The 23,032-nt window shown below is 51.4% G+C and overlaps 3 protein-coding genes and 2 non-coding genes across 5 annotated transcripts; 2 read left to right on the forward strand and 3 right to left on the reverse strand.

Moving 5' to 3' along the window:
- Nucleotides 1-802: 802 nt before the first annotated feature.
- On the forward strand, nt 803-874 carry TGME49_248915. Its single transcript has one exon. It is a non-coding gene; the product is annotated as a tRNA-Met (tRNA).
- A 62-nt stretch (nt 875-936) lies between these two features.
- TGME49_248925 lies at nt 937-1,008 on the forward strand. Its single transcript has one exon. It is a non-coding gene; the product is annotated as a tRNA-Met (tRNA).
- Nucleotides 1,009-1,895: 887 nt separating this feature from the next.
- TGME49_248940 (hypothetical protein) lies at nt 1,896-7,166 on the reverse strand. The gene is made up of 5 exons (XM_002367197.2): nt 6,867-7,166; nt 6,193-6,236; nt 5,599-5,664; nt 4,978-5,034; nt 1,896-4,573 (listed from the first exon to the last, which is right to left on the reverse strand). Exons 1-5 carry the CDS (start codon nt 6,897-6,899, stop codon nt 3,265-3,267), a joined length of 1,509 nt encoding a protein of 502 aa, XP_002367238.1. The 5' UTR covers nt 6,900-7,166; the 3' UTR covers nt 1,896-3,264.
- Nucleotides 7,167-8,840: 1,674 nt separating this feature from the next.
- On the reverse strand, nt 8,841-14,282 carry TGME49_248950 (carrier superfamily protein). Its single transcript, XM_002367198.2, has 4 exons — nt 11,811-14,282; nt 11,192-11,313; nt 10,794-10,896; nt 8,841-10,039 (listed from the first exon to the last, which is right to left on the reverse strand). The coding sequence occupies exons 1-4, from the start codon at nt 13,184-13,186 to the stop codon at nt 9,862-9,864; spliced, it is 1,779 nt and encodes a 592-aa protein (XP_002367239.2). The 5' UTR covers nt 13,187-14,282; the 3' UTR covers nt 8,841-9,861.
- A 794-nt stretch (nt 14,283-15,076) lies between these two features.
- Nucleotides 15,077-20,173, reverse strand: TGME49_248960 (methyltransferase domain-containing protein). The gene is made up of 6 exons (XM_002367199.2): nt 19,287-20,173; nt 18,501-18,892; nt 18,042-18,102; nt 17,372-17,437; nt 17,036-17,091; nt 15,077-16,249 (listed from the first exon to the last, which is right to left on the reverse strand). The coding sequence occupies exons 1-6, from the start codon at nt 19,616-19,618 to the stop codon at nt 15,795-15,797; spliced, it is 1,362 nt and encodes a 453-aa protein (XP_002367240.1). The 5' UTR covers nt 19,619-20,173; the 3' UTR covers nt 15,077-15,794.
- Between the last annotated feature and the right edge of the window lie 2,859 nt (nt 20,174-23,032).

Raw genomic sequence — 23,032 nt, forward strand, 5'->3', positions numbered from 1 at the left:
TGGTGTGATCCTCAGGACTCAGTGAGCTAAACAGATGCACTGGGAATGTCGCCCGCCATTCGCAGCATTAGCTGGCGCAGGATATCAGCCGCTTAAAGCGTTTTGCCGAAACTCTTTGTGTACAGACCTTATGCGGAAGCCAGGCTCGCCTGCAGAGATTCTCATGGTCTGAAACGCGTTAGCGCGCGCTGCTTCGACACTGATTTACTCTGTTCAGTGTGTATTCTTCCGAGCTGATGTGCACCAGGCAACCCAAGAGTGTACTTTTTGTTTCAAGGGGGTTCATCATGGTTGACAAGAACGATCAAGGTCACCGGATAGTTGCCCCTGGATAATGCGAATGCTGCGTGGATAGCCAGTGGAAGTCTAGCTGTGTTGACAAATCAAGCACATGAAAGAGAGGAAAGGGCAGAGGTTGCACACTATTCTGAAATAGAAAACAGGAGGCGGTCTTTATCAAATGTTCGTCCTCTACGGAAGCGTGATAGGGTATCTGACCCGTTCGCGGTGCGACCACACACTGTTTCCTCTTCTGTGCTGCCCACAACCTCCAAGAAATAGGGGAAACTAAATGCTAGGATAGAATTCAAGCGTTGTAAAGCGAAGAGAAAGATGTTCTGAGGCAGGGACATAATCGATGCCATCTATCCATGGGTTCCGCAGAAAAGGACGTCCCAGTCATCGCCTGAAGCACTTGGAAGGCTCACAACCTCTACGTCCGTAGATCAAAGCCAAGTGGTGATACTGGACAATTCGCAAGTTTTCGCAGGGAGGACGCCATGACTTTTCGGCAGGTAATGCAAGCACCGTAGCTCAGTGGGAGAGTGGGGGGCTCATAACCCCCAGGTCCATGGATCGAAACCATGCGGTGCTATTTAAAAAAGCCTTTAGAGTTTTTCGCAGGGAAGAAAACAAGATCCCCCACGGCACCCTACAAGCACCGTAGCTCAGTGGGAGAGTGGGGGGCTCATAACCCCCAGGTCCATGGATCGAAACCATGCGGTGCTACGCTGTCTTAATTGTGACTTTTTACTCTATCCATGCTCTTTTTACTCCGACGCGACCACCTCGCTTTGTCCCAGGTGAATCAGTGAAAATACGACTCATTCTGCGTGTTGAACAGTTTTTTTTTCGTGCCTCAGGAGCCAACTCTGCTGGTTCAGTGCGTTGGCAGGTCTGTGCGGCTACCGCTCTAATAGGTGTGCAGAGTCAATGTTTAAAACTCTCTGGAGAGAAAGCTCATTCATTTTGAAACCCCGATACGATCAGAGACTATAAATTCCAAGTTAAGGGGAAAACCGTGACCGGTGCTAGGGAACGAAGCGCGCTGCAAGGTCTAGCCACCGCTTGCACAGCGGAGTCTACAAAAGCTGCACGCCGTTACATCCTCTGAACTACCAGTTTTCGCCGGTTTCGAGCTCGCGTACAGTCCAGGCTACTAAAACGAGGGTGGACAGAGTTCTTGTCAACGACAAAAACGGGGAATCCGGAAAGAGCTCAAAAGTTCCCGACATTTGGCGGCGTGTGCGCTTTCCGTGTCGAGCAGCTGAGTCCAACCGCTGAAAAATGGATTTCCCGCGAACGCTAAGACCACTCGATTGTAAGTCTGTTACTTTCTCCACTAATCGAAATCGCTTCCGAACGTGGAAAGGAGCAGCCATGCTGGTTACCGCAAGGAAAACGGTCGATCGACATGGACAATTAAGACACGGTTTGGACGCATCTTTCTTTCTCAACAAGACTGCTCTTGATGCCAGCTGCGTTTCCTTCCAAAATTTGGCGAGTTGGCACTACGCTGGTATATACGTAGACTTGAACCAAGTATCTATACTTTCATGTGCGGACGCCATTACGTTTATGAGGAACTCTCGTGCACATTTTAGGAAGGTTTTTGTGTCCGGATTTCCTGTCTTCGTCGCTGCCCGGCACGTTATGATCACAGATGGACCTCCATTGCGCCTGTCGCGGCGTTCTGACTCGGTTTCAATCACCCATCTATCGGGCTCTTCTTTCACACGCTCAACATGAAAAAAGCCACCAAAAATGTTTCTAGCTCCCATGGGGGATCGTGGCCATATGCTGCAGCCCAATAGTTGTACAGCGTAAACGTTACTTTCCACATTGGAGCGCTTTAGGAACTGTATCGTCCACCTGGAGTAGCACACCTAAGCTGCCTTCCCTTTTTTTTGTGTTTCTGCCAGGTCCACACCTGAGGAAGTGGATCGTCACGGGAAAACGACTTCCGAACCCCTTTTTTGACTTCCACGAAAGGAGTTACATATTAGAAAATAAGGACGCCTGAATGTTGACCTACTGCAGACCACGAGGTGAAACCTGCAACTTCCATTCTTCGTCTCTCAAGACTGTAGCCCCCGCTGGTTTCGCTCTAGAATGTCTTTGCAGCCCAGAAAAGTGTAGAATTCGTCCTGTCTCAGAAACTCTTGTCTGTATCTCACATTTCCCGCGATCTGAGTGCCCCCACACGCGATGCATCAGAATGCGTCGGTTAAAGCGATCACCGAGCGACCAAAACGCCACATCGACACTGGAAAAAGCAACGCATAGTTCAGGACAACAGTGCTCATACCCATTCAGTGCCCAGTTGCAACGAAGTCGTCTGCAATGGACGAATCCCATCCCATGCTAGAAATTGAGGTTCCGCCCCGAACCGTCCAATGCGGGGGGCGTTGATGAGAAAGAGGACCAGAGGCCTGAATCAGTGCATGCAACAAAGAAGGCCAGGTTTACCAGAGACTGCGTATCCAGCAAGGAGTTTCCGACCGACATGGAAGAAAGTATATGCTGCGAGCTGGACGCCCAGCTTAGATCCTCGACGTCTTTGTTTGCCGGAACCTCCTTCGAGTGTACTTTTCATGACCGCCATGTCCAGTGCACTACGTTCAGTTGTAAAGGAAGGCACGCAGAAATTCGAAAAAGAAAACTAGCCTCCGCTGTGTTAGTGGTATTCCCCTTTAGATTCAGAAGCGTCAAAAAAGCATCTCCGTGTGGAACAGTAACGAGCAAGTTTCGTTTCTTTGCGGCTTCTCCAAGAGTCGTGTCGCGACACAGGAGTCGCCTCCTGTAGTTTGACTGGAACCCGCGAAACACCACCAACGGGAGCCTCTCTCCTTGGTAGCGGTCAAGAGAAGCGAAAACCATAAAAAGAAGAAAGGATGAAAGAGAAAAAGGAGAGAAGACCGAGAAAGATACTCGCTAGGCAACAGACAGACAGCATCTCGGACCACCCGAAGGTCAAGACTGTTCTCATCGGCTGTCTGTGCTCGGACAGCGGCGTCCTCCCTCTTGGGTTGTCTCCGTCGCTTTTCCTCTTCGCTCTTCTCTTGTCTCGCGACTTCTCTCCTGTTCTATGCGACCATCTTCTGTCGATCCTCGACGCCGTCTGCAGTCTGGAGAGTGCCGGGAATGCTTGAGTTCTCTGTCTTCTCCGTATCGCTCTCGTCGACGGTTGGATCGTCCAGAGTCGCCCTCTTCGTGTTTCACGCGACGAGACACTTCCTCTTCGTGTCTCTGCGGTTCTCGTCTCGCCTCTCTCCTCAAATCTGAAGTATCTCGCCTTCCCCAGTCTCCAGAGTCTCTCCTCCTCTCCGCATACTCCCTCCTCCTCTCGCTCGACTCTCTTCTCTCTCTGGAGTCTTTTCTCTCTCTGGAGTTTCTCCTTCTCTCTCTGAAATCTCTTCTCTCCCTCGATTCTCTTCTCTCTCTGGAGTCTGTCCTCCTCTCCGTATACTCCCTCCTCCTCTCCCTCGATTCTCTTCTCTCTCTGGAGTTTCTCCGTCTCTCTCTGGAGTCTATTCTCTCCCTCGATTCTCTTCTCTCTCTGGAGTGTCTCCTTCTCTCTCTGGAGTTTCTCCGTCTCTCTCTGGTCTCGCGTTTCTGTTCTCCTGCCCCCTCGCTCTCGTCATCGGCGTCTTCGGGAACGTCCCCTTTTCTGCGTCGACCATCTTGGAAAGCTCTGCGGTCTCTGGGAATCGGTGAGCTCTGCCGCACACGTTTGCGCTCTTGCTCGTCCTCCTCGAAAGAATTATCCCTCCGAGGCGCTCGCCTTCTCTCGTCCTTGTCTCTGTCGTCTCTCTCCGTCTCCCTTCGTGCCTGTCTCTTGCCTCTGTTGTGGCCTCTGGAACCTTCCTCTCCCAGTTTGCTTCTCCTCTTGTTTTCCCGGTTCCTCTTAGAGGCCTCCTCGTCGCGCTTCTTTCCAGGCTCGTCTCCGTCCTCACTCCACCGTCCTCCTCCGTCACTTGCCTCTCCCTTTACTCCAGGGGCTTCGCCCTCCTCTTTGACCTTCTTCTTCTCCTTCTTCTTGCCAGCCTCCTTCTTCACGCGAGTCTTCTTTCGATCGTCATCGCTGCTGTCGTCAGACGAACTGGAGTCTGACGAAGAAGAGGATGATGATGAAGAGGAAGACGAAGAGGACGAAGACGAGGAAGAAGATGAAGAAGATGAAGAAGACGATGAGGAAGAAGACGAGGAAGAAGAAGAGCTCAGGCCCGCCTTCACTTGAGCAACCAGCTGCTCAACAAGCCGAGGGTCTCTGGAAAAGTCTCCGTCCGTGATGCTGCGATAGCGAAGACACACAAACACATACACACACACAGACACCCAGGCGACAAACAACCGATAAAAAGTTCTCGTATGCCAGTCTTGTTTCGCGGTTCCCTCAACTGCGTAAAGTCACAGATCTGTCCATATGACCGACGGTACCTTTTGACCAATACTTCGCACTTTCACGCATATATATATATATGTCCATTATATATATATATATATATATATATATATATGTCCATGGCGCCACGGGTCCACGTGACTGCAAGATAACATTTTGTTCTTGATTCGTCGTCGCTCCCGTCCAGTCTTCTGTCCAGTTGCTTCCTTTTCTCTCCAAATCGGTCCTCAGATCCAGAGCCGAAAATGCACGGTCAACCTGTCTCCCTTCCTAGGCTTGCTCAGTGTACGTACAGCGGAATCTCTGGCACGTCGTCGTCGTCGAAAGTCGGCGCTCGCAGCTTGGGATTTCTGCGAAGAGACAAGCGAAAGACGAGAGACAAAAGAACAAAGAAACAAGAGAACTGGTTTGCTTCAGCGAGAAGCGCACAGTCACATTGGCGGAAGAGAGAAAACCCGGAAGACTGCGCAAAAGAAAGCATGTCGCCTCTCCGCAGCCAGAAGAGGCCCCTGCGGATGAGAGCACGAAGAAACCGAAATAAAAAACAGAAAGCGCACCAACGTTCTGCCCGTCTGTTTCCTGTATCTCGAACTGCCAGCCTACGCGTCGATGTTTCTCCTCTGTGTGAACGCAAGTCCATACCCATTTACGAATACCATGCATTCGTCGCATGTACTACTCGAAAAGAGACGTGATGGTTATCGACGGCGGAGGTCTTTTCTCCAGTTTCCCTCGTCACTTTCCAGCGAGCTGTTTAGACTCTGGAGAGTGGAGAAGGCGAGACATTTCAGTTTGAGAATATAGAGGCGAGAAGAGAACCGTTGAGACACGAAGAAGAAGTGACCGTTCACTTCAGCAACTGGGGACCTACACCTGAGTCCGACAGGAGAAATCGTGTAGAAACGGCGACGCACCTGAGCATTTGCGTCCGCGATGGGCGCGTCAAATATACCTTTTCATTTCGGCACTGATAGGTCCAGCTGTGAACAGAGGCAAAGAATAGTTTCTGCTCATTTGTCCGACCAGACTGTGTTCGTGGAGAGAGAACAACATGAGACACACGGGACTGGGATGACACAAAGCAGCCGCAGCGGAGACGTCGAGAAGAGAACAAGAGGAATACAGACGCGACGTGGAGCGCGATGGCGACGTTTGTGTTCTTTCCAAAGGCGTCCTTTGGCGCTCATGGATTCAACGTTCAGGTCTACCTCGCGCCTCACGAACATTCCGCCATTTTCACTTCCACGTCAATTCTTACAAGATGCTTGGAAGCAGCACCAACGTGCACTGGGAACGTCTTCAACATGATTCTGGCCCCTGGAAGATAAGGGTAAAAGCCTTGCATGCGCATATACATATATATATATATATGCCTATACATGTATATAAGTGTATCCTGTGTGTATGGACATACATGTCGACACGCAAATATTTTTGAATATCGATATATGTGGAGACCGTAAAACCCACAACAGACAGCGGTTATTCAGGAGACTGTTCCGACTTACTGTCCGGTCTGGAAGCAATTCTGGCACTCGGCTTGTGCCTGCCCCTGGCGAAAACAAAGACACCATCAGAACAACGCGAAACTGTTTCTCGATACTTCTCTCCTCACCGGTCACCCCAAGCAGAAGATAAATGAGGCAGCAGTCTTCTCCCCTCGGTTCCCCTTATGCTTGTCGAAAAAAAAAAAACTCAACATGTCTTGTCCTTTCACCATGCATGCATGCGAGCTAGGTGGGGCAGACTGGCGCCTTTGCATCGATTTACAACTATGGAGTCGCAGATGAACGTGAGAAGACACTGGACAGCGTGAGGCGCCGGGCAGCCAGAGAGGCATCGACCCCTCAGAAACGATGTCTCTGCGTCTCTTCGCTGCGAGGAGTTCGTGACGAAGATCCGAAACAGAGACCGGGAAAAGTCAATTGAGGGAGAAACAAGTCGAGAGAATAGCGAAACCGGAGGAAGGAAGCTGTGCCCAGAGGAAGGCGGCAGAGGGAGCAGGACAGCAGACGCAGGAGCGGATGCAGGCACTTCCCGTCAGGCTGTCCGCAGGAGATGATGCGAGTTCGAGAGAGGAAAGGAGAGACGAAAAATTTAAAGGCTGAGATCCCTTTAAGAAGGTGAGGAAACATGCGTCTGCGTGAGAAACACAGGTAGAGGGGCGGCTTCCTGCGCGTACCTTGGTCAGGGCCCTGAAGGTGTTGAGCTCCATCCTGTAGCGAGAGTGGACGCTACGTTCGTCTCTCCAGGAAAAAAAAGAGAAAAGTAGAAAAGGCAACTGGACGGCGGGCAAGAAAACGGGGAAAACGGAAACGGCTTAGGTTGTTTGTTGTTTCTCGTCTTCCTCGGCCAGTCATTGGGTGAAGTCTAACGAGAGTGACAAAGGCGAAGTGGGTTACGGGAAAAGAGCGGCGTCTGGTTTTCCTGCCTCTCTGTTCTTGTGCACCTGAAACGCCTGCAAAGACGACAAAGATTTTCGATGTTTCCGTGGAATCTGCAGGACATTGTCGGCATTCCAACGCCACCTGGGACTGTGAAGCAACCCGTCGTTGCGCATGCAGGCTGCCACGCTCGCCTCTCTCAGCGATGCATAGAGAAAAGTGACCATCAAACGGGGAGCGCCGAGGGAGCTGTACGGGAAATCTTCTTTTGAATAGGGTCCATTTTCACGCACTGAGACGATACTTCCACTTCTACGTGCCTTTAGATTTCGAGGCAGACACACGTTTCATGCATGCGCGCACAGTGCCTGGCTTCCGTGCTTCTGTCTCTCTCAAAGATCGTGGAAACTGAGCCACGGTGACAGCCTGATTGTGTCTGCTCTCTCGAGTCGGTTTACATTGCCATGCGAAAAAAATCACATGAAAGCAAATACCGTGGCACAAAGGTCCACGCGCACACACCATGTAGGCAGCACAGAGCTCACTGTGGAAGGCTCCTGTTTGTGGCGATTTTTGTTGCGCATGTGTTCGTGTGTTCAACAGGAGAAGCAACTCCTACACTTCGAGTACCTCGAAATACAGAGGAATCTGCGTGTATACGATTCGATCGCTTAGGAATCGTATAGAAGGGTGACAGGCGAACACTGGAATGGAAGCACCTGCTTACAGCGGTGCGGGTTTTCGACCCCACAATGTTTCTGTGAAAAATAGAATAATTTACCGTCCGAAACTGTGTAACTCAAATCGGGAAAGCATTTGCTGCCACTGGACGAACCCTAAAAAGACCGTGTATGTTGCTCGATTGCTGGGTTTCTAGACGAGCGTCCAAGGATGTTCTGAGAGATCTGTTTTTCACAGCGCATAAGTCTTGTTCCAGCAGCAATTGGCCGTGCTTGAAGTTCGGAGCCAACTGATTATACAAGTGTATTTATGCTTATATGGATGCCGAACATTAATGCAAGTGTACATATGATTATACGGATACCAGGGTTGCTGTTAGCAGATGGGAATGCCGTACATAGAGGAACAAACATGAGAAAGGCGGCATCCTCGTGCAAAGTTACGTTACCCGCAACGAGAGAGGGTTACTCTTCCAGAATCACGAGATAGACAGGATGCTCACAGAGGCACCACTTGGAAGAACGGGGGAGGAGCAAGGACAGGACAGAACTTCAGTTGAGAACACGGAAGCTCCCAAGGGAAACCTGATATTTCCGCCGTCGAAACAAAAGCCAGCGCAACCGAAGTTCCAGCACGCAGCGCAAAAAGTTCTGTGGCAGCACTCGCAGCCGCTGCACTGAGTGTACGTACACACAAACAAAACCACTCAGATGTTGGATCAGGCGTCACCAACGATCGATATTTGGAGGTCCAAAGAGTGCTTTTAAAGGCTCGTATTCGCGTTATCTTGAATTCCACCTTTCTCCACTCGTCGCTGCCCCCGAGTGGAAGAAAAAAGCGTTTCCCTCGCGTACGAGGCACGCTTTAAGGTACTCAAACCCGCGTTCGGGGCATTCCCAAATGTCTGAAGAAAACCAAAGCGCCCTTCTGGCTGTGCGCAGACAGACACACAAGAAAGCTGTCTGTACTCCATGCACGCTTGCCACCTTTCCTCCCTGCAAGCTACGGACTCTCTTTCAACTGTGTACAGAAATCCGACGAAAGGCTACGGACGAGCCGCTGAAAAAGCCGCCTCTCAGCTTTATCACAGTGTGTGCACGTAGTTCAGAGATCTCTAAGCAGCGATACCCCCCTCCTCCCCGTCCCCCCTACCGCTCTCCTCCAGTGTGTTAACCAGGTGTGAATAGGAGACGGAGCTGTACACCCGTATCTCATTTCCCAAGTTTTCGTAATACATCTGTGAGTGTGTCTCTTCTTTTCTGTGTTGTGTCGAGCGATCTACCGTTGTTGCGCATCCCTGTCGACGCATGCAGTCGCCTACCCCCTTCTCCCTCCATTTAACTATTTCCCTGCCTCAATTCTTTATTCGGAATTTCAAATGCTTCTGCATTGTCCCTCCCCTCTCTCCAAATCGAAACCCAGTAACTTACCACTTGGATACTGTACAATAATGATTACTAAAGGCGAAAATGCTCCCCCATACCTTGTCTTTTTACGAGAAACTGCAGCTCTGTCCGTCCCGTTACACGGCTCCGCTCTTTGATTCTTTCCCTACATCCTTGATGAGTGCTGTACACCAACACCCACTATAGTGCGAAAGACAGCTGACATTGTTCGCTTGCGCTATTCTTCCATGCGCTTCTCAAGAAGAACCATCGACAAGCGTCTGTCTGTCTCGGTCTCCTGGACCTTGCCTCGAAGGCGTCGTTTCTCTCGCCGGTAGTACGAGTGATAAACTCGTTGATTCGCACGGAGTTACCTGGGGATGATAGTTCTGTCAAACCAAAGCCTGCTATCAACACAGACTATGTCTAGAACATAGTCGACGAGGGACAGCCTTGACGTCGACAGCCCCGCGAGTGGACAGCATCTGAGTTTCCATGCCTCATTTTCGCTGGCGTCTGTTCTTTCTTTCTCTCAGGTGGATCAGCACGACGTCTAATGCCTTCCACGTGCAACGAGGAGCCTCTTTCCCTCGTACCCTCCCTTTCTCCCCTCTGAGGCTGGTGCCCCACCGTCCATGTTTGACTTGAAAAAACGCGTTTTTTGCCACCGCACCGCCCGGAACGAGGAAAACCAAGGAAGCGTGTGCTTTCTCGACCCCCCGATGCTCTACGGAGTCGTTTTTCGTCTGTCGTGCTGCATCTGAAAAAAAAACTTGAAGCACTCGTAAGAAGTGAACTGGAGAGCGCCTGCCGGCAAACACCGAAGCGTCGCCGGCCAGAGGCCCGCAAACAGTGCGGCGAAGCCTTCTCGCCGGTAAATCGACATTAAACACGCCCGACAAGACCTGGAAAAACATGGAAAGAAAGAAGAACAGGACAAGAAAGGGGGGATGAAGCAGCAGCAGGAAGGCAGAGCACCGGAGTGTACACCCTGAGACCACGAGAAATCCGGGTTCAAGGTGTTATGCATGCGGGGGGGGGGGGGGGGGGAATGAGTGCCTGAGGAGGAGTGAGGAGAGGAGATCACGTGAGACAGATGACACAAAGGATGCGAGAGAAAAGAGAAAGGGACGCTCTTCAACGAAAACGGAGAAACCGCGAAGAACTGAGAAGACACGAGCTGGGTCGTGCAATGCAAAAAGAAGCTCGGAGAGCAAACATCACGCACTGAGAAAGCAGATCGTTTTGTTGCTACCGCTAAATGTTAGAAAGTTGATTGCTTTCCATGTATGCTCGCCGATACCAGTTCGCATGCAGTTCTGTGTCCTCTTTCTTCTGCCTGAGATGCTCTGCTGTCACTATCACACAGCCATGGGTTCTGCGACTTTTCCGTCTTCCCACACGTCACTCGCTTCCTCACTACGGGAGTCCACGCCTTCCACCTTCACTCGAAAAGCTCTCTTTCTCTTGCTTCCTCTGACCTCTTTTTCGGACCTTGGCTCCTCTCCCACACCTCCGCTGGCCGCTTGTCTGCGGCTGGCTTTCTCCAGACATCTATCTGGTCTTCTCTGGAACTTCTTCGTCTGTCTGTTTCCGGGTCTCCACTTGCCTCTCGATCGATCTCTGTCTCTTCTGTCTCTTCGTTCTCTCCGAACTCACCCGTACAGTTTGCTTCGCCCGTCGATGCCGTCAGTCATGAGTCGCTTGCGCGCTGTGTCAAAGGGGAAAACGATCAGCTGCGCACAGAAGCTGGCGAGACTGCCTGAAAGAAACATACAGCACTGGGCTAGAGTCATGCACTTCCTAACGGCGAACGCTAAGGCCTCCAAACCTCGATTCGCTAGCGTCAACCGCTTCTTTAGCATTCCTCCTTTCACACCATCCCTCATCTTTCAGTCTTCTTCCTCTGTCCATCTCTTTGCTCTTTCCCTCTCTTTTTTTAATTTGATCGTCCTCCTGTCTCAATCTTCTTTCTCCTTTCTTCTTCCTCTCCTCTCGGTTTCATCTTCCTTCTTCTTCCCGTTCTACTCTCTATTCCGCGCTTTCTTTCGTCTGACCGGAGACACTGCTGGTGAGCATCGTGTTGAAGTATGGCGCTTGAGAGGAGGCGAGAGCAGCTGGCTGGGCAGGTGCCGCGCGCCCAGACTGCAGAGAGGGCGTCGCGGCTTTTTGGATTTCTCTGAAAACATAACGGACATCCATGGGCGTTTTGTAGCATCAGTCACGCCAGCTCTGTTCCCGAAAAGACACACAAATGCACTATTCGCTCTCATCCTCGAGCAACGCGTCACCGAAAACAGAGAGCTCTACACCGCGTCCGCGATCATCTCCAGTTCTATACATCTGCATCTACAGATCACAACATCACAAGCAGATCTATCGATAGATACAGATACATGCAAATACATATATATATATATATATATATATACATATATATATATATATATACATATATATATATGTATGTGAGTGTTCAGAAATATGTGCATGAGGAAGGACATAAGTAGGTGGACACAGATACAGCAAGACTTCTTTTTGAGCAAGTGCGCATGAGTAGAGAGGCAAATTCGTGATTGTGGGGAGCGCGTCGCACGCGTGGTACATTCACCCGTGAGTCTGGCAGCATTTTGAGGACGCGAAAGGGGGCATAAACTCTTTCGTTTGATTCTTTACCTCTTCCAGAGTTCATAAAAAGTCATCTGCAGCATGACGTAAGGCACTCCCGACCACAGAGAGACGGCAAAGCCCTTGTAGAAGCCTGCGAGACCCTCTGTGGTGTATATTCGCCTCACACACTGTCCTATGCCTGAGTAGAGCCGCGCCTCCTGTTTCTGTGGCGGAACGGACGCTGACTGGAGAGAAGAACCTGCCGGAGACGAAGACGAGGCAGGAGACCCAGAGGAAGAGACAGGACCTTGAGCTTGTGCACCTGGAGACAGTTTTCTTGCTGATTCAGCTTTGTATCCCGCTAGAGCGGCCGTATTGATGCCCATGGCGATTCGTACAGAGACGAGATCGAGAGGGTAGCAGAGGGCCTTTTGTAGGGCGCCCGCAATCGAGCCCGCGACCATCAAACCTGCGACTCCCATTTTCTTCTCGCTGTTCGCCTCCGAGACGGCGTCTTTCGTCTCGAGCTGTCGATACACCTGGCGCTCGCCGCGCCTCTGCTCGTCTTCGGCACTCTGGTTGGAGGTGGAGGTCGCGTTTGCGTCCGCTGTAGGTACACTGGGACGGCTGTGCTTTCCTGTGTCAAAGCGTCGACTCGAAGTAGTCGGCATCTTCTCGAGGAGCCCCCGCGCCCAGTCGTTCGCGGGAAACTTGACTGCGTAGGCCGCCGCGGCTCTGCATGCGTTTGCGGCGTTGCCTCTCCAGAGCCCCGGAACGCCTTCCTCTTGGATGACAAGACGCAGAGACGCGAGGACTCCCGAGTACTTCTTGGGAGAGCTCGCAGCTTGTTGCGAGAGCGCCAGAGGCGTCGGAAACTGCGCAGAGTGCACTCGTGCAGAAGCTGCGGAGACAGCCGGTTGAGGAGCTGAGAGAGAAGACGGAGACTCGACAGACCGGGGCGGAGGAGACGGAGAACAGACAGCGGGGCGAGAAGAAGGTGGAGACGAAGGCGAAGACGAAGTTTGGGAGGCTTCGAGAGCCGTGGAGAGCGGGGAGTGAGGCGCGGCCTTCAGTCTCTCCTGCTGGTGGGACATCATGCCTTGAACCTGGAAAAGCAGACGAAGGCGATCCATCGGAGCGCAAGCAGTCTTCGTCAAAATGCCGCTCGCCATTCCGCTGATCATCCGCTCGACAGGAGTCAAGTCCTCCTTCGACGCGGACGTGGACGACGAGGCCGAAGCCGCAGCAGTCATGGCAGGAAACAGAGAGAGGGAACTGACAAGGGGAGATGTCGACAGAGAGAGACGCAGGCATGCGCAGCCTTCGTTGATATGGTCCTGTCTCTGAAACTCCACTTTTTTCGGTGGTCCACTGAGTGCTTTCGGATGCTCTCTCGGAACCGTCTTGGGCCTTCTTCTCCCTGCCTTCAGTGCCGACAGCATAGCAAGTGTCTCCGCAGATCGCTTCTGCGCCGTCCCCCCGCCCTTTGGACCTCCTGTACGGATGCCCCTCGCGCTTCTTGCCTTTTCTTTTTCCTCCCTGACGCTCGCGTCCGAGGGTGCGTGAGACCCGGCGGCAGACACTGTTGAACTCGACAGGTTTTCCAGAGAGCGGCATACAAAGCGAGAGGCTTTTGTCCTAAAAAGAGGAACCACGCGTCCTTTTTGAAAGAAAACGAACTTCTCGTCTCTGGGGAATGACACAGAGTGAGAGAGGCGTGGAGTAGTAAACGAATCCACTGGCCGACATGCGACTCAGGAGTGAACAGGCGGACGGCGTCCTTCTTCTGGCGCCAGAGAACGAGCTAGAGGCGCGCGCGCGCGCGCTGACGCTCGAGCCGCGAAAGAAGAAACCATTAACGAACGTGAGTTCCTGGCGGAAGCAGAGATCTTGGAAACAGGACGCAAGCCCAGGGAAACAGAACGGGGACAGACTGCGAATCGACGAGAATCGTCACGCCAACACACATCCACTCTGCCGCGGCGAACTGCAAGCTCAACGAGTTGGATGTACACCTGACTCACTCTCGCCTGGAATGCCGAGGTGTGTGCACAGTTGATTCAGTTCTCGCCGAGACCGCTCCGGCTCACCCAAACGGTTTGGCCAGTGAAGGATCCGTCCTTCTTCGTCCTTGGAACGCTGAGGGAGATCGGGCGCGAAGCCTCCTATGAAGAGGCGGACAAGCAACAGACCAGAGATGCGATGCTAACGGCTCAGACAACAAAAATTGGGAAAGCATCAGCATCTCCGTTGCTTTGAAATCCGGAAGTCGCCATGCGCGTCACTCGGGAAGGCACCCAGGTCTTGCTTCTTTCCTCATGCGTCGCGGAAACACTTATCTCTCGCTTTGTCCGGCGGGAACACCGACAAACAAGGAGGAGAGAAGAATTAGCTGTTAAAGAAAAGCGTTTCTTGCGGTCGGTCACTTGTCGCAGTTGTCTTCTGTCTCGTACAAGACGATGTGCATGCACGGGGACAGAAGACAACGGTCAAAGCCAAGAGTCGATTTCCCCAACACGCAAAACTGGTCAATTTTTCTGGTCTAGCCGAAAGAAAAATGTAGACAAGACGCGGGATTTTTCTCATTTAGATACAAGGAAAAGACAAGCGCCAAGTTGTCATTCAGCGCGACTTGGCATGTCAAGCGGCGAAGAGGCCTTGAGCGGCGTTGTCGCGGACTCGGATCCGTCAAGAAACCCGCAATTTTCATGAATCGCTTTTCTTCGACCTTCTCACTGCTCACAACCGCAGCAGTGTGTGACAAAAAGCAAATATCTTATCTGCTTCTGACCTTCTGAAGTGGATGTAGCCAGAACCGTTCGTGGGTTCGGCTGTTTGCCAGTGCCGAGGTCCAGCGGTGTCGCACTTTGTGCCCTTAAAGGCATTTTGTACTTCCTCCAGCCTGCTTCGTACACACTCACTCTGGCGCTTGTTCATTGCTCCGTCTCCAGCTGTCTCCCAGTTTCTTGCGTCTCCCACTAAAAACTGTACAGCGATCATAAAGAAGTCTGCCTTCTGTGTCTCATAGATGTATAGAGTCGTATTTAGTACCGAAGTACTACAATGTCAGAAGTCGTGAAGAACCTGGTTGTCTGTTACCTCATAACTCGAGTCATATCAGAATCCTATGTCCTACAGTGTCTCTATTTGATTTGAGAGCACCTCCTGACACCACTATATTTCAACCTACAGCGACGTCAAGGTCCGGCTCTTTGAGGTCACAGATGCAACTCGCATTTCCTGCGTGGGTAAGAAACCACCGTTCCCACGGCTCTTGTAACGCGTGCGGAAAGAAATGTTCGTTATTACTGCAGTCAAATAGGTTTTGTGAGGCAGGTTCCTACGGCTAGAAGGACGACAACGGCAAACACACTGACTTTGGTGAACTTTTCGTGCTTTCAAAGATTGCTAGGTTTCAAGAAAGTGTAGTCGATACCCTGCCGTTCAATGGAGCATGCGCAATCCCATACGACTCGCACCGAACCAAGGGCCTCACTAAAGCACAGTTCCTTTGAGGCATTCTCGGCGAACGCTCCGCGCATTTCAAGCGCGAGGTGTCTGCAGCGACGGCAAGAGGACCAGAAGTTCCTTTATTTCTACACTGAAAAAGAGAACCACGACGACGAGGCACCGTGGTAGAAGAGCCGCTAAAAAAATGCGTCCTGTTGCGACCCTCCGCATGCCGCGAAAAGCTGTTTCGCCGCAAACACTCGGGTGTTCGATGTTTCTAGACCTCACCCGCGACCTTCGATCTCACGCAGGTAACTTTTTTTATTTTGAAAAGGAACACATCCCGTTAAAATTTAGGCTTCCGGCGACAATCCTGTTAGCAACTAAAGCCCAAACCCAGGTGCGCCACAACACCGGAGCAGTGTCCGCTAGCGAGTTCTTCGTCTTGAGAATCTAACCGCTGGGCCTGCGTACATGACGCCAACTGCTTTCTCTCGGACTCTTTACGAATCCGTTTGTTTGTGAATACACATCGACGCCAGTCTCATCTGCCTATCTCTCTTCCGTTTTTGGTTGGACAAAGGAGGTACAAAATTGCGGTTAGAGTTTCCTGAGAATGACACCCCAGTTGTTCGAGTCAAAGTAACACTCAACAACTTCTACTCCTGGGACGCGAGCGCAGAGGCTCAGGAGCTCCTCTCTGCTGAAAACGTGGTAGTATCTCAGAACGGTTGTAATCGACTCTTCGCTTCCCCCGTCCTGGTTGCTCGACTCCTCTTTCTTATTCACCTTGGAACATCCCGAACCGCCTTCTGGGAGAGGCGTCTCGGGCTCTCTGCCGAGCCCGTCTTCCCTCCGGACTTCCGCACCGTCACGAGTGATTTCCGCCGGCGAGAGCTTCCGTGCATGCGTCACGGTGGATTCTTGTGACGGACCGCTGGCGCTCGCACGACCATCGTAGCTCGGCTCGGTGGAAACGCGACCGGACTGAGGCCTCGCGTTATCCACCGGCTTTCGAGTTTCTAGGGCCTTCTGAAGATGCCACGGGACGAAGACTGTGAAGCGTAGAGCATTGACACAAATAGGCAGCAGAGAAAAACACGCAGGTGGATTATAACTTCACACGATCTAGCCATCGCTGTGCCGCAAGCACAAGTGTTTGGGCCTCAGGATGCGACTGTACACAGCGGCACCGCGCCGGCCTTAGGTACCACGAAGAATCTCGACGAAAAAATGCTCATAAAAGACTAATTTTCCCGAGGTCCTCCGGTCGCCACGTGAGGTGCGGCAGGGTTGAAACTCGACTAAATCTGTCGGACGGTAACTTTCGGGCAAAACTTTGAGTTCGTCAACTGAGGGGAAACAGCATACCTAGGCAGGAATACCAGAGATGAAGACTGGAAAAGAGTTAAACTTGAAGGCTAGCAATATGCTTGTATCTCTGTGTTGGGGTTCGCGCTCGTCAACTCGCGGAAGGGTGGAGTGGTGACTCAGCAGCGAAAATCAATATCACTCCAAAGGCAAGTCTGTGGTGAGGAAAACACGAAATTCGAACTCGAAAAACAGTACTTTGTCCTCGTCATGTTCGTGAATTGTGCGTGGGTCACTATTCGCCAGCAGCGAGGCCACAAAAGAAATAAAGCTGAGTCACTCCAGTTGGCGTATTCACCCCTGAGCACCCATCCCACACTCTATACGGCTCAGGCCGGGCATCTGTACACCTGCACGAAGAGCGTAGCGGGTCGAGAGTCTGGAACGGTTTTCACGAGCTATAGGACAGTTTCCTGAAAACGTGGACTCGAAGGAAACGGGTCCTGCCCAGCAAATCGTTCGTGACCTACCATCTTTGCCCTTGAACTCTCGAGCGCCAATCGAACATTCTTCCTGTCTCTCGGCCCTGCAAGGAAATCCATCCAGAAAAAGCCAGAGCAGTCAGAGTTGTTTGAAGCCATCCGCACACAGTTCTGCATGCAAGCAGGTGTTCTCTAGAGACTTTTATGAACGATGAGGCAGAAAGTTTCCCAACTTCACGAACCAGAGAGATCCGCATCTATCAGACGATCACTTCACTCAAGTACGACGAGCATTCAGTATCCGTCATGGGCAAACGAAGGAATGAATACCCGGACCAAAGAATTCCGAAGGAGCATCGAGAATGACAAAGAGATAGGCCTCACCAAACGGTTATCAAAATCAGACCTCCAGGTCGGGCAATCCGGCAAAGCTCCTCGATCGCGCGAAGTCTGCCCACAAGAAAACCGAAACAAAACTGTCACAAAGGAAAGGAAATCGCATGCGTATTTGAATGTATCTGGTCTCTCCGAAGGATGGAGCTGCTTCAGGCGAAAACCGGGAATCTTTGTGACCCCTCACTTGTATCAAGAACCATCCCTGCAACGCAAGCGAGGAACACAAAACTGCAGACAGACGTACAGACACCCCGCCAAGACAGGCCAGACACATCGACATGTATACGAAATCTCTCGGAAGATATACACATGTACAGATATACATACATATATACATATATATCTATTTCTATATACATATGGATTTCTTCATGCGTAACATCTTTTGAGGGGAAATGAGGAAGGGGCGTTTGGTGGCACTGACGTTCTTTGTCAGTCGAGAGAGGAAAGCAGAAACATGCGCCTTCTCTGAAGCGCCGAATGCCCTTCCTTTCTGAATTGGTGTTGTTTTCTGAGATGGCACTTCTGCCGGTCGACTGCTGAGACTGCGTCGCTTGTTCGCGCCGCAGGAAGTCTACTCGACATGACGCCAGCCGGGGAGAGCGAAAGTTCGCCATTTTCTCATCAGCTGGGTTTGCAGCGGAAAGTAACTTCTTACCGACGCTCTTCGCTCGCGAGGTGATGCGTTACCGCTATGGAGATCACTGCATCCGCAATGCCTGTCGCAGGAGAAGAAAGGCCAGACAGAAGGAAACGAGTAAGGTGCCGGGAATAAGAGAGAACGTATGTAAATCGAGAGGAAAACGGAGTCAGAACGAAGAGGATGGGGAGCTGTGAGAGCCCGCGTAAACGACAGGAATGAGATCTTTCAAAGCTTCGCAGTTCTGAGATCTCAGAAGGCAGACGAAACGAAGGCACACACACACACACACATGCCACAGCTTATTGAAGCCCCTCGTTTTCACTACTGCGTCAAGCTTCATTTTAGCTTTTTCCTGGATCCAAGGTGGCGGTCCTCGGTCCGAGGCGCCTGCTTCGGGTAGAGAACGCGTTTGAGACCGCTCTGAATGCCAAAGCGCGCGTCTCTCGGTGCCCACGGTGCTTTCCAAATGCCTACCCCCGCGAAGGTTCGTGTTGAGGCAAGTTGCCACTGCCAGTCGCCCACGCGCATGTGCCTTTTCTTGTGCCAACTCGAGGAGAGGCCGAGAGAGATCGACCCCCATGAGGAGACACTCCCCAGGATCAACAAGGTGCCCTGGCGACGACGAAGACGAAGACGGCGAGGCAGATGACGGCTGAGACGTAGCTGAACAGCATGCACGCGTTTCAGAGGGCAAACGCGAAGTCCTAGGAGACGGTGGGGAAGACGAGCAACGGGGCGAGGAGGCACACGTAGGACCGCAGGGAACACACTGAAGATACTTTCCGTTGCCGCAGCCAACATCGACGACGAGGGAGTACTTGGGCAGTCCCTCAAGAAACGTCCGGACTTTTGGCCACGGTTTATATCTGCAAGAGCCACAGAAGAGACAGTGGAGAATCCACACTCGAGACTTCTGCGTGACAAGGAAAACAAGGGTGCGCCGCATACACGCCCCTCCGGCGGCCCAACAGACCGAGAAAACTCGATTCCTATCCACCGCTTCGCAACTTCACCTCATATCTGTACGGTGCTTTCCAGCGTCGCGGGAGCCTGCAGGTACGTAGACTAGGGAAAAGTGGATTACTGTTTAGGGCTCCATCTAGAAAACGCGTATAATAAATTCAGTGAAGATTACGTGGATATGCTGTACCACCATATGTAAAGTCGTCACGCCTCCACGAATGCCAAGAAGCATGGAGAAAAAAAGCAAAAAGACACTTGGAGGGACGGGGTAGAACGGAGTTGCGAAAGATGACGCACCTTGTATGGGAGAAGTGTGTGGCGATCCGGTCGTATACAGCGCCAACGAACTCTCTTTCGAGCTCTTCGGTCTTGCCTTCTTTGAGAAGCTGATCGGCCACTGGGTCGCAAACTTTCTCCCTCGGCGGCATTTTCACACGTTCCTTCTTCTTCTTCTCCTTCTTCCTTCTCGGCGGTTCGCTTGTGGTCGTCCTCCCTTTTTCGATGTCTTCGTTTCGTCCCCCTTCGCCTTGCTCTTTGTCGTTTCCCCGACCACCGCCGACACCCGGTGACTCGGCACTCGAGTGTACAGACGCTGACCGCTCTTGCATCGCCGCTGGAAGCTGTGTCATCTCGGTGCGGTTCCTTGTTGATGTTTTCGCACTCGCCCATCGATAGTTCCACGACCGGTTTAGGGGTCGACAACAAGATGACCTTTGGAAGGCGGATAGAGGACAAGGCCGAAGCTTACGGCGGCAGCCGTTCAGCGCTCCCAGTATCCTCTAGACGCCGAAAGTTAAGGGCTTCGTTTCGTCATTGTATATGTCTAGCCGTGCCGTTTCAGAATCGGTCGCAGCTGTTCTCTGCTTACACCGCACAGAGCCAAGCGAGACTCACTCAGGACGTGGCAGAGTCGACGAGGTCTTTCCCGTCGCCAGAAACTTTAGAAACTTTTGCGCAATCTAATGGCTCCTACAGATCAATTGAGTGAGGATGTTCAGCGGAATGAAGGTCGCTCGCTCGCAAAGCTCATTTCGGGAGTGTCCATTGTTGTGGAAAGATGCGCTGCATGCGCGACGTCCAGCAAAGAATGCGGGGAGACGTAGACGTGAAGTGAGCCTCCAGGAAAAGAACCATTTGGAAAAGCCGTCGCGTGGAATGGGAAAACCAAGAGGGGTATGTTCTCCGAGGTGTCTGCAATTCGATAGACGTTAGCCGTTGCCCAAGGACTTGCAATTTTTTTCCATCTGCATGCTTGTCTCGATGAGTTTCAAGCATGCAGTTCTAGCGGAGAAACGACCCGGGTCAACAGCGAGTTCCTTTGCTAAACCGACGTACCGCAGTTTTTTCCGGTCCTCCTGGTAAGGATCTGCCATTGACACTGCGGGTGATTCGAGCTGGGTAGACGACAGGTTTAACGTCTAATTCTTCGCTGCACAAGAGACTGTCGCTTCTATTGGTTCTGGTGGCCGTGCTGTGTTTAAGGAAAGGTTAACGTTTCGCTTTCGCACTCCACAAGGTTTACAATACCAATCTGGTAGCGCGCAGCATTCAGCTTGCTCAGTACTCGCTGCAGTTCACACCGCTTTTACTTCTTCGTAGGTGAGTGATGCGCTACTACAAGAATGGCAAGGTTATCTGTTCAGACACGAAGAGGGAAACACTCTGTCTCGGAACACTAATTTGCGGCTGAGGACGGCAGGCTTACCGAGTTTGCAGATTGGACCCTCTCCCCCATGTGAGTCGATCTCTATGCGGGGACAGCGTGACGCGTGACAAAGCCGTGTACACACGCTTGACCAAATGCTGTGAGGGTGGTAGGCGATGAGCGTTGACTGGCGACAGCTTTTGCCATGAAAAATATCGCTTGTAAAGGGCCTGAGTTCGTGCGTACCCACCAGGCAGAAACTTCAATGCAGGAATCCATCTGAGGTATCTGCCGCTTGAAAGAGTTTTGCATCGAACTACAGGATGAAATAGGGTCATCGTTTTCAGTCGCGTGAATCTCAGTTCAGAAATCGGTGCCCGTTACCGGTTTTTGTATCAGGACTTGCCGCGTATGGCATCCCACCATATGTTTGTAACCGTTCTCAGAACATGCTGGATATGTATGCGTTAAAAAGATGCCCAACTAAGGCACACTTCAATCTGCACTAACGACTGGAATGATATCTTTGAATCCATTCAAGTATTTATACCGTTCCTTCTTTTATGCACTGCTCTACATCCAAACACTCCTTTAAGGGTCAAAGATCAGCTAGGGTTGCGGCAGTACGGTGCGTTCACGGTGACTTTTTTACTAGCCGTCATAGGACGTGACGGTTGGTCTTTTCTGTGGCAGGTGCGGGCGGATACCGCCTGCAAGAGACAGTCGTTGTGACGACATCAAACACACTGGGCCATTTTGGTTCACTCTTATGAATAACGTCTCTGCAGAATTACGGCCGCTTACTTCTTGTTCTCACGGCAGCCGGGTGACCGAGAAAGTTTTCATCACCCTTAGTCTTTGAGTGTATATATTCAGGCGAACACTGGCTTCAATAATCGATACGCTCCTGTGTTTCGAGGAGGCTGGAAAAGCAAGTTAGCCTAATAGACTGTGTTGAGGAAGCATGTTGTTTTTTCGCTGAGTCTCTTGCTGTTAGTCTACAATGTGCTTGTAGAATCTAGGTGACAGTCACACAGTCACAGGCTGATAAAGCTCAGGAGGCGTCGGCTTTTAGGATGCCCTTCCAAAAAGCCCCAAAAGCGTCACCGTTCAGCGCACTGCCTTCAAGGTGAAGCCGCGCAAGCTCCTCTAACTGATGTGTGTGCCGGGGAAAACTCGCGTGTTGCCTCCGCGGCCACTCGACTTCTCGTTATTTCCAAATCGGGCAGTCCGCTACAATCACACTCGCTTACCAGCTACTGTTTCCACTGCAGATCACATTTGTTTCATCTTACTACCTGCCGGGCGTCGCTCCCGTCTCAGCCGCGCTATCTATTTCGAACGACGGCGCTGCTTTGTGAACGTGTCATGTAGTCACAGTGATGGGCCTGCAACGGGACATTAGACCGAACCTGCGATAGATTGAAATGGTGCAACCGCTAAGCCTCTCTTTCTTGCGTCGGTAAAACGGCTGTTTGTCAATATCCCTTCAATGGCAGGAATTAGGTTTTGAGAACCCAGTAAGAACGCCCTGCGCACATCCATATGGCCTTTAAAATCCGAACGAGAGAAGCATTTGGCTGTGCAGGGCACAACGTCTTCAATATCAGTTGTCTTTTGGGAAGACGGGGATCGAGTTTGTAGATATGTTTTGTAGAATTCGTAGAGTCGCAACGTAGACCCGTACTCGTCCACTTCAGAGCCGCCTCTCAACGTTCAAAGAAGTGTTCCGTGGTTTTCTGTTCATTCCTTAGTCACAAAAGGCAGAAAATCGTGCAATGTGTCCAGTGCGGTTGCATCAAAAATATCAAATTTCTGGTGTGGGGGACAACCGTGTAGTGTTCTGTGTTTTTTCATGCATGTGCAGCATGCCACAGTGGTACGCACCACCTCTGCGCGTTTCCGCGGCGGTAGTCGTGCAAGAACCTGGCAGGCGACCATAAAAAGAAAGTGAGGCCCCTCACAAAATGCCTACGATCCTACAGCATGACATACATTATCTCCATATCTGTTTCGCATTACGTGGAAACAAATTTCCTTTGCCCTCCGCTGTATTCCACCTAGAGGAAGCAGAGACGTACATCGAATTGTACAGACGCTGGAACTACTTTCTCGAACCTCTAGGGGTACCAGTGGGCGTACGTATTCCGGAATTTGAGTAGCTTTCAGAATTCAATAACGTCTGATTGGCGGTCAAATTCCACGGAGGTTAAACTGAAACAGCAATCAAAGTACAGTTCGCAGAACCGATTATTCAACACAACTACGGTTTTTCTGAAAGGAGACAAGGCCGCATCTGTCACCGATTCCGGTTGTCCAAGTCCTGCATAACCTATTTAGTGTAGACATCTCGTCCCTTAATAGATTCAAACGATTCTACGGACCAGAAAAAAGAACG

Source organism: Toxoplasma gondii, chromosome XII (assembly GCF_000006565.2).
Source record: "Toxoplasma gondii ME49 chromosome XII, whole genome shotgun sequence".
In the NCBI taxonomy this organism is placed as follows: Eukaryota; Apicomplexa; class Conoidasida; order Eucoccidiorida; family Sarcocystidae; genus Toxoplasma; species Toxoplasma gondii.